The following is a 15,619-nucleotide window of genomic DNA, read 5'->3' as shown; positions in this document are numbered from 1 at the left end:
AGGCATTTGACAAGGTTCCACATGGTAGGCTTATTCAGAAAGTTAGAACGCATGGGATCCAGGGAAGTTTGGCCAGGTGGATTCAGAATTGGCTTGCCTGCAGAAGGCAGAGGGTGGTGGTGGAGGGAATACATTTAGATTGGAGGATTGTGACTAGTGGTGTCCCACAAGGATCTGTTCTGGGACCTCTACTTTTCGTGATTTTTATTAACGACCTGGATGTGGGGGTAGAAGGGGGGGGTTGGCAAGTTTGCAGATGACACAAAGGTTGGTGGTGTTGTAGATAGTGTAGAGGATTGTCAAAGATTGCAGAGAGACATTGATAGGATGCAGAAGTGGGCTGAGAAGTGGCAGATGGAGTTCAACCCGGAGAAGTGTGAGGTGGTACACTTTGGAAGGACAAACTCCAAGGCAGAGTACAAAGTAAATGGCAGGATACTTCGTAGTGTGGAGGAGCAGAGGGATCTCGGGGCACATGTCCACAGATCCCTGAAAGTTGCCTCACAGGTGGATAGGGTAGTTAAGAAAGCTTATGGGGTGTTAGCTTTTATAAGTCGAGGGATAGAGTTTAAGAGTCGCGATTTAATGATGCAGCTCTACAAAACTCTGGTTAGGCCACACTTGGAGTACTGTGTCCAGTTCTGGTCAACTCACTATAGGAAGGATGTGGAAGCATTGGAAAGGGTACAGAGGAGATTTACCAGGATGCTGCCAGGTTTAGAAAGTATGCATTATGATCAGAGATTAAGGGAGCTAGGGCTTTACTCTTTGGAGAGAAGGAGGATGAGAGGAGACATGATAGAGATGTACAAGATAATAAGAGGAATAGATAGAGTGGATAGCCAGCGCCTCTTCCCCAGGGCACCACTGCTTAATACAAGAGGACATGGCTTTAAGGTAAGGGGTGGGAAGTTCAAGGGGGATATTAGAGGAAGATTTTTTACTCAGAGAGTGGTTGGTGCGTGGAATGCGCTGCCTGAGTCAGTGGTGGAGGCAGATACACTAGTGAAGTTTAAGAGACTGCTGGACAGGTATATGGAGGAATCTAAGGTGGGGGCTTATATGGGAGGCAGGGTTTGAGGGTCGGCACAACATTGTGGGCCGAGGGGCCTGTACTGTGCGATACTGTTCTATGTTCATTGTTAATTCTTCATTATGAAGAAAACTCAGGTTCACAAATATCAGATTTAACTAACATGCAAGAAGTTTTAAGTCAACATTCCCAGATGGCTTAGTGTAGGCTAGTGTTCTCTTTGACGGTGACTTATACAATTCATAAATATTCTGGATTAAGTATTTGATATATAGTTAATTTTGGCAGGGCAACGTTCATCCACACTCTACTATGTGTAAGTATTTCAACAAGTAAAGGAAAAGTACCTGCATTTATATGAGGTCAGGACATCAAAGTCCTTTTTCAAAAATAGACACTGCTCTAGCACAGGAAAATTAGCAACGAACTACATATAGCAATATTCCACAATAAGCACAAGGTAGTGATACTGGTTAATGAATAAATTATTGGTCAGTACACTGTGGAAAATCTGCCTGCTTTTCTTCAACTCGCCTCTGTGATATTTCATTTAAGGGGATGAATATCATCTGATCCTTGCTGCAGCACTTCTTCAATACTGGCACTTAATGTAGGTTATTCATTCACCTCTACATATGGGACATGACAAAATATTGTCTAAGAGCCAGAAGGTCTGTGTGAGATCAGAAGTTGAGCCTTCATCTTGTGTTCTTTTAGCAAATCTCTGCAAGGGCATGAAAGCAAGCCAAGATTGGTCTTGCTTCCCTTGACTTTTGGAGATGAGGGTACAAAGAAGAATGAATGTCATTTAGCGGTGTGTTCTGTGCAGTATGTTTTAAGTGATCCCATGTGAAGGGTGACTGTGCAAAAAAGAGTGCAGCATTTGGGGGAGAAAAAGGAGAAAAACAAATGTGTCAAATTAGCTTTGTCACATCAAATTCTTAAACCTCCAACAAGGGTGAAGTGCATAAGCTAGTCATTCAAGCAATTTACAAGCTACTATTGACTTTCATCCAGATGTTTGTTGAAAAATATCCAGCTTTAGATCAATTATACCCAACTGCTGCTTCTGCACCATTTTTGACCAACCCAGTCAGATCTTCTGGCCTCTTACCTCTTTGTCCTCCGAGATGGTGCCAGATGGTTTCAGGATCCTAGCCTGAACTTCCTTCCCGGTTGACTTTCCTTTCTGAGGTCTTTCTACTTTTCCAGACGTCACTCGCATTTTCAGGCCAGATGAAACACTTTCATTTTTAGAGTTCTTATCTTTGTCTGCAACAACTTTAACCAGTGGGGGAGGTGGCTGGAGTAACAAAGACAATTAATACAAAATGTGGCTTGCACTGATTCCTACCCGAAATTTTTTGAAAACAGAAATAAATAGAAACACTAGTGACCAGAGTTACACACTTTTATGAACGCAAGGTGTGAGTGATGGCCCCATTGCTTTCACTGCATAATAATAAACGTCAAAAGAATTTCACAAATGTGTATGATCAAAGATCTGCAGAATTATAATGGCGAATGAATGAATAGTCTAGTTCTCACATGTACTTTTTCCCTCCAGAATACAATAAAACATTTCAGATTGTCATGGGATAGCCCAATCAGTATTTCCTTTAAAAATATATACAAAGTAGTTCAACATTACATTACATAACATAGAGATACTGCCTAGATTTTTGTGCCTGGCGTGGGACTTGAACTTGTAACTTATCCCATCGTTAGAGCATTTTCTGTCTGTTTCAGAGATACAGTATAAACAAAATACTTGAGGAAAAATAGTACAGACGCCCTGAAAGAATGCTTTATAAAAGGACCATCAGATCACAAAAAATCATACCACTGTTGTCATCTCTGCAAGAACATTGTCAAGTTTGACGATGACAACAGCATGAACAAAGATGAGACGGCCTACAGAGAGGAGGTGGAAGAGTTCAAAGCCTGGCTCGAGGTGAATAAGCTCTTCTTCAATGTCAACAAGACAAAGGAGATGGTTATCAGCTTCAGAACTTGAACCACTCACACCCCTCTTTACATTGTCAGCACAGCAGTGGAAACTGCAATCAGTTTCAAACTCCTGGAAATGCATATCTCAAACAACCTTTCATGGTCTCAGAACACATCCTACACAATCAGGAAAGCTCACCAACACCTCTGCTTTCTGAAGAGGTTGAAGAGAGCTGGGCTATGCACACCAGTGTTCATGTTCTTCTGAAAATATGGAGCAGAAAGCACCCTACATGTGGAGAAACTGCACTGCGGTGCACAGGAACACTCTACAACTTATAGCCAAAACTGCCCAACGCATCACTGGCACCAGCCTACATATCGTCAAGAGCATAAATACAGAAAGGTGCAGGAAAAGGGTCAGTAACACCATGAAGGCGCCCACCCACCCTGCTCTTGGATCTTTTGTCCCACTTCTATCAGAGAGGAGGTTACATAGCATCCGCACCAGGACCACCAGGACCACCAGACTCAAAAACAGTTACGAGTTCGTACTGTTCGTACTTTCCCCAAACAGCAAGGCTGATCAACACCTCCATCCACTAACCTACCCTTCCACACCTCACCATCACTACTTTATCACCAGCTGCTAGTCACCTTATATGACAGACACTCCTGTGCCTAGCGTCACTTTATGGGCATACAATCCAGGTATGTAAGCTACCTTATGCATTTACAGTATATTTATTATGTTTTTTAAAAATTGTGTTATCTATCATATTGCTTTTCTTTTGTGCTGCATCGTGTCTGGAGTAACAATTATTTTGTTCTCCTTTACATCTGTGTACTGGAAATTACATAAAACAATCTTGATTCCTGAACTCTTTACTGCACTCTCTAATTACTTCCCCAAAACTCTGCCAATTTTGCTGTTTCCCCCAAGTATTTATTCAATTCCTTTCTGAAATTTATTTTCTTCCACCACTCCTTCAGAGTGAATTCCTGAAAGAATTTTAGTTCACAGTGTGAAAATCAATGCATTTCGGAATAAGGCAGGCCATAGCTTCCTAAAACTCAGCAACAAGTAGGGTCGTCATCTTCTCTGGAGTGGCAGAAGCTGAGAGGAGACCTGACAGAAGTTTATGAAATTATAAGAAGCACTGATAGAATAGACAGCAGCTATCCTTTTCCCCAGGGCTCAAGTATCTAATAGTAGAGGGGATACAGTTAAGTTGCGAGGGATAAGTTAGAAGAGTCATCTGGGGCAAGTTTTCTTTTATTGAAAATCAAGAGTGGTGGGTTCCTGGAATGCTCTGCCAGAAGTGAATGGTGAAGACAGATACAGTAGAGGCATGGAAGAGGGTCATAGATAGGCATATGAGTATGAAGAAAATGGAGGGATACGGATCATATGCAGCAGGAGGGATTAGTTTAATTAGGTGCCGATTGTTTAAATAGGTCAGCACAACATCATGGGCCACAGGGCCTGTACCGTTCTGTTTTTCAAGTATTGATCACCCTCCATATGAAATATTCATTTTACACTTGATTTGCAAAAACAAATAAAATAACAAAGGAATTTATTCCTTTACTCATTAATATTGATGCCAAAATAAGCATTATCATTACAAAATTTCTGTGTTTGGCATTTATATAGCATTTACCAAAGTTAAAGGTAAAAATCTAAAGTAGATCAAACCAAATTAAAGCTCAAGAAAATAAAAGTAATTATTTTCTTGTTATATGTTAACACTATATGAAAACCTTCAAATCACTACCGACATTCACAGCAAAGTCAACATCTTTACATTATACTCAATGAGCCTCTGATTACCTTATTTAATTCATCTGATAAAGCTTTGACACTGTAAATCGCAAGGCTGCCATCGTCTAGGACAGCTACAACGTACTGCCCATTTGGACTGATTGCTGCGGAGCTAATTCCATTATCAAGGCTTCCAATGTCAAAGAGAAGCTTGCAAGTGTGGATATTGAGAAACCTCATGATGCCATCCTGACTCAATACTCCAATAACCTGCAATATTGGTCAAACACATCATTTGCAGCAACATGCGAGATAACCCTCAAACAATGATGTACACCGAAAGAATACAGATCACACCAATAATGGAAAAAGTTTCTTATGTGGTCAATTAAACATTTATTACTGGATTTGCTCAAATTTAAAGAGCTTAAAGCTTTAAGATTCTGGTTTAAAAATGTTTTTTAAGTATCTGTGTTTTTAATTTTTAAAAACCTAGAACCTTCCCAACAATGACAACTTTATTCCCCCTCTCACTCATCAGGCAGAAGACACAAAAGCCTGGAAGCACATACTATCAACCTCAAGTACTGCTTCCATCGCATCATTATTAGACTATTGAACGGTCCTCTAGTATGATGACAGACTGTTAACTTTGCAATATATTTTGTTACAGCTTTGTATCTTATTGTCCGCCAGCACTTCACTTTCTCTGTTTATTCTCAATTCTGTTATTGTTTTTCCTTTGGACTTTCTTATTATTATAATGAAATGATCTCTATGGATGACATTTGAAGTTTTTCATTGTACGCCAGTACATGTGACAATAATAACCTAATTTACCTTGGAAATCTCTTTCACCAATAATGCAGTTATCACTCAAATTCTCCTCGTGTTCACTTATAGTTATCGAACGAAGGACCAAGGTCCAGATCATGCTAAGGCAATGACCTCAATGACCACTTTGTGAAAGTGAACCGCCCATCATTCAGTTCTCACAAGCAGTGACCACCTCCATTCCAGAGCTAGCACATTTTCCCTGTGACCATGTGGGTTTACTCTGAGTGCTCTGGCTTCCTCCCACATTTTAAAGATGCAAGGTTACGGTCAGGGTAAGTAAGTTGCAGGTATACTGTTGGTGCCTGATGCATAGCAACATTTGCGGGCTGCCCAACATGATCTTTGCTGTTTTGATTTAACACAAATGACACGTCACTGTATGTTTTGATGTACATGTGACAAATAAAGCTAATCTTTATCTTTTTATGAGTCTCTCTATGTAGCGCTCCCTGGATTTTAATTATCACTTTTCCATTTAAAGCTACACAGAGTCATAATGTCACATCCTCCACTGGAACCTGAAATTGGGCAATGTTGTAAATACTCACATATCCTGCCCCCAATCTCATGTCCAATAATAGCTTACCTGGCTTGATCCACCATCGAAACTATCAGGGAGAAATTCAAGATGGCGAATTGTTCGCACCTTTGGTGGCATCTGGATTATCCGCTGCAGCTGTCTTGCACTCAGGCTCCAAAGGTGAAGACAATTTGATTTCCCTCCTGCTATTAAAATTTGACCATCCCTGCAAGAATTAACACTTTGATATAAACATACACCTTGTGAATCAGGATCTAAGGGGCTCAGACTGCACCAGTCTTCGTGTGGGAAGGGGAAGATGCTACAGCAACCATTTTTATTGTAACAATGACTCGCCAAGAGAGCAAGTGTCGCACAGAATATGAAGCCCTCAGGTGATCATTGTTTTATGACACTGATTGCAGTTAGGGTGCCTACATGCACCTCTATTCAGCCTCAGCTGATAGACTGAGTGTAATGTTTGGGATAGCTAACTATGATGAATACAAATTGCCAATACCTAGTATTCATCATTTAGATGTATTATTCCCCAATCTAGGGCATGGACTGAGATTTAAAGGTCTACTATCCAGAGTCCTAGATCATTTCTCAGGAGAAATGACTTTGGACCCGACTACAAAGTTAAATAAATAAGGAATAAAAAGCTCTTAATATAGTGAGCACAAAGCTACCAGATTGTTGTAAAATCATCCAAGTTTACAAGTGTCCTTCAATGAGAAAATCTGCCACCTTTACTTTGTCTGGCATAAATCCGACTTCCCACTGCTAATATGGTTGGCTTTTTAATGATGAAGAAAAGTATTAAGTTCAAAAGGTAATTAGGGATGGATTATAAATGCCAGCTTTACCAGCATCCTCCTGTAAATGTGATCGCTCAGGTGAAGGACATCATATGCTTGAGGAACTCTTCACCAGCAAGGAGTCAAATGCTTTTTAAAAGATGAAGGAACAAACCAAAGCTTATAAAGCATATTATTAACATAAAAATGTTAAACCTGTTTCTTCTTCTTTAAGTTCCTGACTCACTATTCTAACTTTTCAAACTACTCCAAATGAGAAGTTAACCAAACTGAGTTTTCACTGGCCTTTGATTAATGATAGTGCTTAAAAGGCAAACTGAAAACAACTGCCTTCAGGACACAGAAGTTCTAATGAGAAAAAAATGCAAGAAATCTAAAGTAATATAATTATCTGAAATGTCAACTAGAAAACAGTGACAGGGTAAATGAGGAGCTGTTCCTCTGGCAAGGTGAGTAACTAAAGGATGTAGTTCTAAGGAACAGTTCATTCCGGTTAATTGAACCATCAGTTAATCAGGCAACCGGTTATTTGGTACAACTCTTAAAGAACAAAATCTGATCAAGAAAATAGCCGAGATCCCCTTCATTTACTTGGGACACTATGCCGCTTAACTGAGGGAGCAGACTGTTGCCAAACAGCTTCTAAATAGTATCAGTCACATGCACTTGCATGGCTGTTAAGACATTACACCGAGCTTAGAGCGATCAGTTTTTAAATAGCATTAATAACTATTAGGAACTAATATACAGTTTTACAATACTGTAGTAGCATTGATAGTGTTATAATTTCCACACAAGAAAAATAAAATTAAAGAACAAAAGGGAACGACCAGGGCAATGAACTGGAAACGGCATGATAAGCCAAATAACCTTTTTCTATGTTGAGATGTATAACTGGACAATTAAAAAAAACTCCCACTAATCAAAGCAAGATCAAGGACAAATCCTACCTGGTGATAGCAAAGGATTTATAATGTATCCGGGTTTCATCTGTAACTGGTAATTGGTATTTGCAATGGAGTGTATCACTTTCCCAGGCAAAGACAGAATCATCTTTAAAACAACTAAGGATTGTGTTACTCAGTGGAAGGAAACAAACCTGGGTTACAAAGAAAAACAAAATTACCATACATTTAGAAAGTCTCCTTTTGCTGTAAAACTGAACAACAATGTCAAGACCACACCTGAAGCACTGTGTAGAGAAATTGGAGGCAGTTCACTCATTGACCCCTGGGATGAAGGAATCATACTGTGAGGAATGACTGAACTGAACTGGCTGGCTCCAACTATTTGGGGTTCAGAAGTACGACAGAAGATGTTATCAAAATAGAAAAGTTTCTGGAAGGATGGTGGCAAATGACAAGTTAAATACAGAATCTATGATGTATGTGGCACAGTCTCAGAAAATGGGGTTGTTTATTTAGCATACAGATGAGAAGGAATTCATTTCCTCAGATGATTTCGAACTTTTGGAATTCTCCAGACCAAAAGTAAAATCAATGAATACTTTCAAGGTCATAAGTGTCATAGGTAAAGGGGTTAAGGAAGTAATTATTTTATGCAAAGGCAGAATGTGAAGTACGGCCTACTGTTGCTCTTATTCCTATATTTCTTGTGATAAGGGCTCCTTCAATGACTAAATACACAGACAATTTATAACATTCCCCCTCAAGGAGAATGGTTTTTAGGCCTAAGGGTAAAAATTCATCTCCTGTAATATGCACATGATAGCATCCAGTAAATGTACTGTATCAAACAATGAAGTATAAAATCACTGGATTGGTATTTCTGAAGCAGAGTTCAGTGCATTAAAGGTATCACCTTAGATACTAGTCCTCCCACAGAAATTGTACCTCACAGTAACATGACCCAAGGGTGAATCACAACAAAGTGTTGGTTATCCTATTCTAGAGTACTCAGGAGAAACATGATACATCAAAAGTTTTAATAATGTATTGTTAGTTCTGCATGACTGCCCATGGATCTACATGTCAACTCTCCTCTACTATTTTGTCGAATCTCAAGCAAACCCAGTGGTACACTGGAGAGATGAGTCAAAAATGCATGAGACTACAACCATCAGGAAAGACTGCCATTTTCTCTGGAAAAATGAATAACAAAATAATGCAGATGCTGATAACTAATTATCTTATTATTGATTCAACTAAAGTTTGCAAGGACAATTCTGGATGTATATTCTGCATTTAAATCAGTAACTGCATCACAGCATTCTTACGATGGATGTGAATGAGAATGGGATATTGCTAAGGATGGAATGCTGAACAGATAGAAGTTAGTGCTGGATGTAATTTTGAAAGTCAGTTTTAATGGAAAGTGGAATACAAATAGATGCAACACATACACATAATGCTGGAGGAACTCAGCAGGTCAGGCAATATCTATGGAAAAGAGTACAGTTGACTTTTCAGGTCGAGACCCTCATCAAGATTGGAGAAAAAAAGATGAGGAGTCAGAATAGAAGGTGGGCAGAGGGGAGGGAGAAGCACAAGGGGATAGGTAAAACCGGGAGGGGGAGGAGTGAAGTAAAGAGCTGGAAAGTTGATTGGTGAAAGAGACACAGGCCTGGAGAAGGGGAATCTGAGAGGGGAGAAGGCCATGGAAGAAAGAAAAGGGGGAGAAGCACCAGATATAGGTAAAGGGCAAGTAAGGAGATAAAGGTGAGAGTGGGGAATGGGAATGGGGAATAGTGAAGGGGAGGGGGAGGAGGGCATTACCGGACGTTTGAGAAATCAATGTTCATGCCATCAGGTTGGAGGCTACCCAGATGGAATAAGCTGTTGCTCCTCCAACCTGAGTGTGGCCTCATCACGACAGTGGAGGAGGCCATGGACTGACATGTCGGAATGGAAATGGGAAGTGGAATTAAAATGGGTGGCCACTGGAAGATCCCGCTTCATCTGGCGGATGGAGTGTAGGTGCTTGGCAAAGCAGTCTCCCAGTCTGTCAGGTCTCACTGATATAGAGGAGGTCACACTGAGAGCAGTGGACACAGTAGATGACTCTGACTGACTCACAGGTGATGTGTTGCCTCACCTGGAAGGACTGTTTGGGGACCTGAGTGGTAGTGAGGGAGGAGGTATAGGGGCAGGTGTAGCACTGTTCCACTTGAAAGTATACGCGTCAGGAGGGAGATCAGTGCGGAGGGACGAATGGACAAGGGCATCGCGTAGAGAGCAATCCCTGCGGAAAGCAGAATATTGGGGGGGAGGGACAAGTGTGCTTGGTGGTGGGATTCCACTGGAGATGGTGGAAGTTATGGAGAATTATGCGCTGGATGTGGAGGATGGTGGGGTGGAAGGTGAGGACAAAAGGAACCCTATCCCTGGTAGGGTAGCAAAAGGAATAGGGTAAGGGTAGACGTGCGTGAAATGGAGGAGATGCGGTTGAGGGCAGCATTGAAGAAGGGAAGCCCTTTTCTTTGGAGGAGGAGGACATCTCCTTAATTCTGGACTGCAAAGCCCATCCTGAGAGCAGATGCAGTGGGGACAAAGGAATTGAGAGAAGGGGATGGCTGTTTCACAAGTAACAGGATGAGAAGAGGTATAGTCCAGGTAGCTGTGAAAGTCAGTGGGTTTATAATAGACATCAGTAGATATGCTGTCTCCAGAGACAGAAACAGAAACAGAGAGGTCGAGAAAGGGGAGGGAGGTGTCAGAAATGGACCAGGTAAATTTAAGGGTAGGGTGGAAGTTGGAGGCAAAGTTGATAAGGTCGATGAACTCTGCATGGGTGCAGGAAGTAGAACCATTGCAATCAATGATGTAGCGTAGCAAAAGTTGGGGAGTGATACGAATGTAGGGTTGGAACATAGACTGTTCCATGCAGCCGACAAAAAGGCAGGTATAGCTGGGACCCGTGTGAGTGCCCATGGCTAAACCTCTTGTTTAAAAGAAGTGGGAGGAGCCAAAGGAGAAATTATTGAGAGTGAGGACAAGTTCCGCCAGACAGAGGAGAGTGGTGGAGGGGACCTGGTTGGGTCTGGTGTCCAGAAAGAAATGGCCTTCCTGATGGGGGATGGTGGTATATAGAGACGGAACATCCTTAGTGAAAATAAAATGATCAGGGCAAGGGAACTTGAAATCATCGAAAAGATCAAGAGCTTGTGAAGTGTCATGGATGTAAGTAGGAAGGGACCGAATGGGAGGGGGGGGGGGAGGGGAGAAGATAAAACTGAGTCAAGGTATGCATATACAAGTTCAGTGGGACAGGAACAAGCAGAAACAATGGGTCTACCCGGACAGGCAGGTTTGTGGATATTGGGTAGGAGGTAGAAACAGAAGGTGTGGGGGTGAGGGAACTATGAGGTTGGTATCAATGGATGGGAGATTCCCAGAGTTAATAAGGTCAGTGATAGTGTGAGAGACAATGGCCTGGTGCTCCTTAGTGGGGTCTTGTTTGAGATGGGTAAGAGGAGGTGTCTGAGAGTTGGCGCTGGGCCTCAGCAAGGTAGAAGCCAGTCTATCAGACTATTACAGCACCCCCCCTTATCTGTGGAGAGGTCAGGATTAGTGCGGAAAGTGAAGAGCAGCAAGTTCAGACGGATTGAGGTTAGAGTTGGAGAGAAGGGTGGTGAAGTCAAGACGGTTGATTTCCCGTCAGCAATTACCAATGAAAAGATCCAGAGCAGGCAGAAGACTAGAGTGAGATGTCCAGGAAGAGGAGGAGGGTTGAAGATGGGAGAAGGGGTCATCAGTACGGGGTGGAGAGTCCTTGCCACAGTAGTGGGCAGGAGGCAGAGGCAGCGGAAGAAGAGCTCAGCGTCATGGCAGGCACAGAACTTACTGAGGTGTGGAATACAAATTCCTCCTAGCTTTCAACCATCAGTCCTCTGTGTACTAACCATGCACCATGTAATCATTTTCTGATAATGGTGCAAAAACCCTGGGAATTTTCTTAAGTTTCATGCATAATCAGTTACAATATGCAAATACTGTAGTAGTTAATATTTGTTAAAATATCTTAAGTATATTAATCTGCTATATTTTACTCTAATATCATGGACAAACCTTTTGAATGCCAACAGATGTGTTTACATTTAATTTCCTCTTTCGTTGGAATGTATCCAAGTCCCACAGTTGAGCTGTATCAACAGATGTTGTGATGGCATATCGTCCAGATCCATCAACAGAAATGGATGAAACTGTTGACTCATGTCCCTTCATCCAGCTCACTAGCTCTTTAGTCTCTGTCACCAGCAAAGCAAAAGTATGTGGAGTGTGAAGTGTTTTGTAGTCTGACACTATTATGCACCTGTTGTAACATTACTGAAGTTCATAGCTCCCAATTAATAATATAAATTGAAGCCACCGGAAAACTTGCTATTTTTATGGCTGATATCAAATCAGCACCTCGTGAATAGGGTGGCACTGTAGTGTAGTGGTTGGCACAGCACTTTAGAGTACCAGCGACCCAAGTACAATTCCCATCGTTGTCTGTAAGGAGTTTGTACGTTCTCCCTGTGACCGCATGGGTTTCTTCCGGGTGTTCCCATTTCCCTCCACAGTCCAAAGACGTACCGGTTGGTAGGTTAATTGGTCATTGTAAATTGTCCCATGGTTAGGCTAGGGTTAAATTGGGGGTTGCTGGGCGGCGTGGTTCGAAGGGCCGACTCCGTGCTGTATCTCAATAAAATAAATAAAATACACACACTAACACAAATAGAAGCAAACACAAATGATAACTACTTTTGGAAGTAGTTATTGAGCAGTTATAACTGGCTGTTAAGAAGAAACAACAGAAGTTCATGTGTTTTTCTTTCAATTAGTTTTATGCATTAGAGTTACAGTACAAAACACAACAGCAGGCACATAGCGTCATGTAAGCAGCACATGAATTAGCTCATTCAACACTTGTATCTTTACATCTACGATTTAATCACTGAACAGAACCTCCCCACATGTAAAGCAGACATTAGATAGCTATAGACATTATGGTACCTGTGTCAAAGCATTTCACAGAATAATCAGCCAGAGCAACCAAGTATTCCGTATTCCTTCGGAGATTGTAAGCTAATGCTGTACATGCTTGCCCAGTTCGCTGCACCAGCTTAAAGCTAGAGGAAAAATACATTAATCAGAACTAGCGCAGTGAGTAATCTCTCAAAAAGGTGGCTGCCATAGCCATACAGTACCATAGCACAGAAACAGGCCCTTCAACTTATCTAGTCCATGCTGACCCAATCTTCTGCCTATTCCAAACTACATGCACCTGGACCTTAGACCTCCAAACCACTCTCATCCATGTACCCGTCTAATCTCTCAAATGTTAGAATGAATCTCTGAGTGAAGCAGTTTCCCCTCAGATTCCCCTTGAATATTTCACCTATCATCCTGTAGCTATGACATCTGGTTCTAGTCTCACTCAACCTGAGTGGAAAAAGCCTGCAGGCATTCACCCTATCTATACCCTTCATAATTTTGTATATTTCTATAAGATCTCCCCTCATTCTTCTGTGCTCGAGGGAACATATTGAAACAATAACACCCGTCATGAATTATCAATTAAATATTAAATGTGAAATGGCTGTGAAATCAAGCAATGGAATCACTGCAGCTCCCTACAGTGCATTTTACCACATTCCTGGTTAAGGTTGTGGTTCTGTGTACACAAATTAAAGTCTGTGCTCAGTCAATGCACGAGAACAGTTACTGCTTATCTATTAACCCACTCCCAAAACACAGGGTCTTCCCTTTGCCAGTTAATTTAATGTAGAGCAAAACTCTACACAGCATTAACTATACATGTTGCATCATTCATGGATAACTTTAAAGGAGACAAAATTACAATTGCATGTTCTAGTTCAATCAGACCATTGTTTCTAACCAACATTACAGGAATGCTACAATTACTCTTGGCAGGAGTTAAGATCACATTGTGCAAATATTTAGTGCGCACTGCAAAATTCTTGCACTAACAGCTTTTTCTCCCCTCCCTGTCTAATAAAGCTCCTATTCCCCAGCGTTTAGCTTTATTTAACTTTTTTGTTGCTACTCCCCGGGCTTCAATAGTCTGGTATAATTCTACGTAAGCCAAGAAAATCACAGATTTGATCCATGATATCTGGCCACTGCACAAATTAAAGTGGACAATGATGACTTAGCATTAAAAAGAAAGTATCTACACAAAGGAATAAAAGCAGGATGCTTAGCAGAGACTTGAGATAATTCTTTGTGGCACATGGCAGCTAATCTACAGTAGGTCAGAAAGTATATGTGGAGAGAGAAGAACAGAGAGAATTCTTTTTGTTTCAAAGCTGGGAAAAGTTAGAAATGGAACAAATGGAACAAGTCATAAAAAATAACACACATAAAAAAAATGCTGGTGAACGCAGCAGGCCAGGTAACATCTATAAGAAGAGGTACAGTCGACGTTTTGGGCCGAGACCCTTCATCAGGACTAACTGAAAGAACAGACAGTAAGAGATTTGAAAGTGGGAGGGGGAGGTGGAGATCCTAAATGATAGGAGAAGACAGGAGGGAGAGGGATGGAGCCAAGAGCTGGAAAGATGATTGGCAAAAGGGATATGAGAGGATCATGGGACAGGAGGCCCAGGGAGAAGGAACGTGGGGGAAGCCCAAAGGATGGGCAAGGAGTATAGTGAGAGGGACAAAAAGGAGAGGGAGAGAAAAAAATTAATAATAATAAATAAATAAATAATGGATGGGGTACAAAGGGGAGGTGGGAAGTTAGAGAAGTCGATGTTCATGCCATCAGGTTGGAGGCTACCCAGACGGAATATAAGGTGTTGTTCTTCCAACCTGAGTGTGGCTTCATCTTGATAGTAGAGGAGGCCGTGGATAGACATATCAGAATGGGAATGGGACGTGGAATTAAAATGTGTGGCCACTGGGGAAATCCTGCTTTCTCTGGTGGACAGAGCGTAGGTGTTCAGCGAAACGGTCTGCCAGCCTGCGTCGGGTCTCGCCAATATATAGAAGGCCGCATCGGGAGCACCAGACACAGTATATCACCCCAGCTGACTCACAGGTGAAGTGTCGCCTCACCTAGAAGGACTATCTGGGGCCCTGAATGGTGGTAAGGGAGGAAGTGTAAGGGCATGTGTAGCACTTGTTCCGCTTACAAGGATAAGTGCCGGGAGGGAGATCGGTGGGAAGGGATGGTGGGGGGGGGGAAACGAGTGGACAAGGGAGTCGTGTAGGGAGCCATCCCTGCAGAAAGCAGTGGGGGAGGTAGAGGGAAAGATGTGCTTAGTGGTGGGATCCCCAGACAGTCCTTCCAGGTGAGGTGACAATGCACCTGGGAGTTGGCTGGGGTGATATACTGCGTCCGGTGCTCCCGATGCAGCCTTCTATATATTGGCGAGACCCAATGCAGGCTGGGATACTGTTTCGCTGAACACCTACGCTCTGTCCACCAGAGAAAGCAGGATTTCCCAGTGGCCACACATTTTAATTCCACGTCCCATTCCCATTCTGATATGTCTATCCACGGCCTCCTCTACTGTCAAGATGAAGCCACACTCAGGTTGGAAGAACTAGCACTGAGCTTTGCTGAGTTTGGATTCTACAATCACAATGATCTGTTGAAACATATAAAAGGTGCATCACAGACACAAAGCTCAATGACGGCATGGATATCACTTGAAGAAGTTTTAAGGTACATATGATAGGGGTAAGAAGGATCAATAGAGTGATTTAGGGAATGGATTTCAG

General features: G+C 42.0%; 1 protein-coding gene across 1 annotated transcript in view; it reads right to left on the bottom strand.

Moving 5' to 3' along the window:
* tbc1d31 (TBC1 domain family, member 31) overlaps positions 1-15,619 on the bottom strand; it is a 72,473-nt gene that overhangs the window by 50,598 nt on the left and 6,256 nt on the right. Inside the window, exons 3-8 of the mRNA XM_072261204.1 lie at positions 12,884-12,999; positions 11,954-12,132; positions 7,877-8,025; positions 6,172-6,331; positions 4,818-5,018; positions 2,148-2,336 (exon numbers count right to left, since the gene is read on the bottom strand). Coding sequence (XP_072117305.1) covers positions 2,148-2,336; positions 4,818-5,018; positions 6,172-6,331; positions 7,877-8,025; positions 11,954-12,132; positions 12,884-12,999 — 994 coding nt within the window. The remainder of the gene's footprint in view (positions 1-2,147; positions 2,337-4,817; positions 5,019-6,171; positions 6,332-7,876; positions 8,026-11,953; positions 12,133-12,883; positions 13,000-15,619) is intronic.

This window comes from Mobula birostris, chromosome 1, assembly GCF_030028105.1.
Source record: "Mobula birostris isolate sMobBir1 chromosome 1, sMobBir1.hap1, whole genome shotgun sequence".
Lineage (NCBI taxonomy): Eukaryota > Metazoa > Chordata > Chondrichthyes > Myliobatiformes > Myliobatidae > Mobula > Mobula birostris.
Note: the sequence above shows the minus strand (reverse complement) of the source record. Positions and strands in the feature narration are given on the sequence as shown.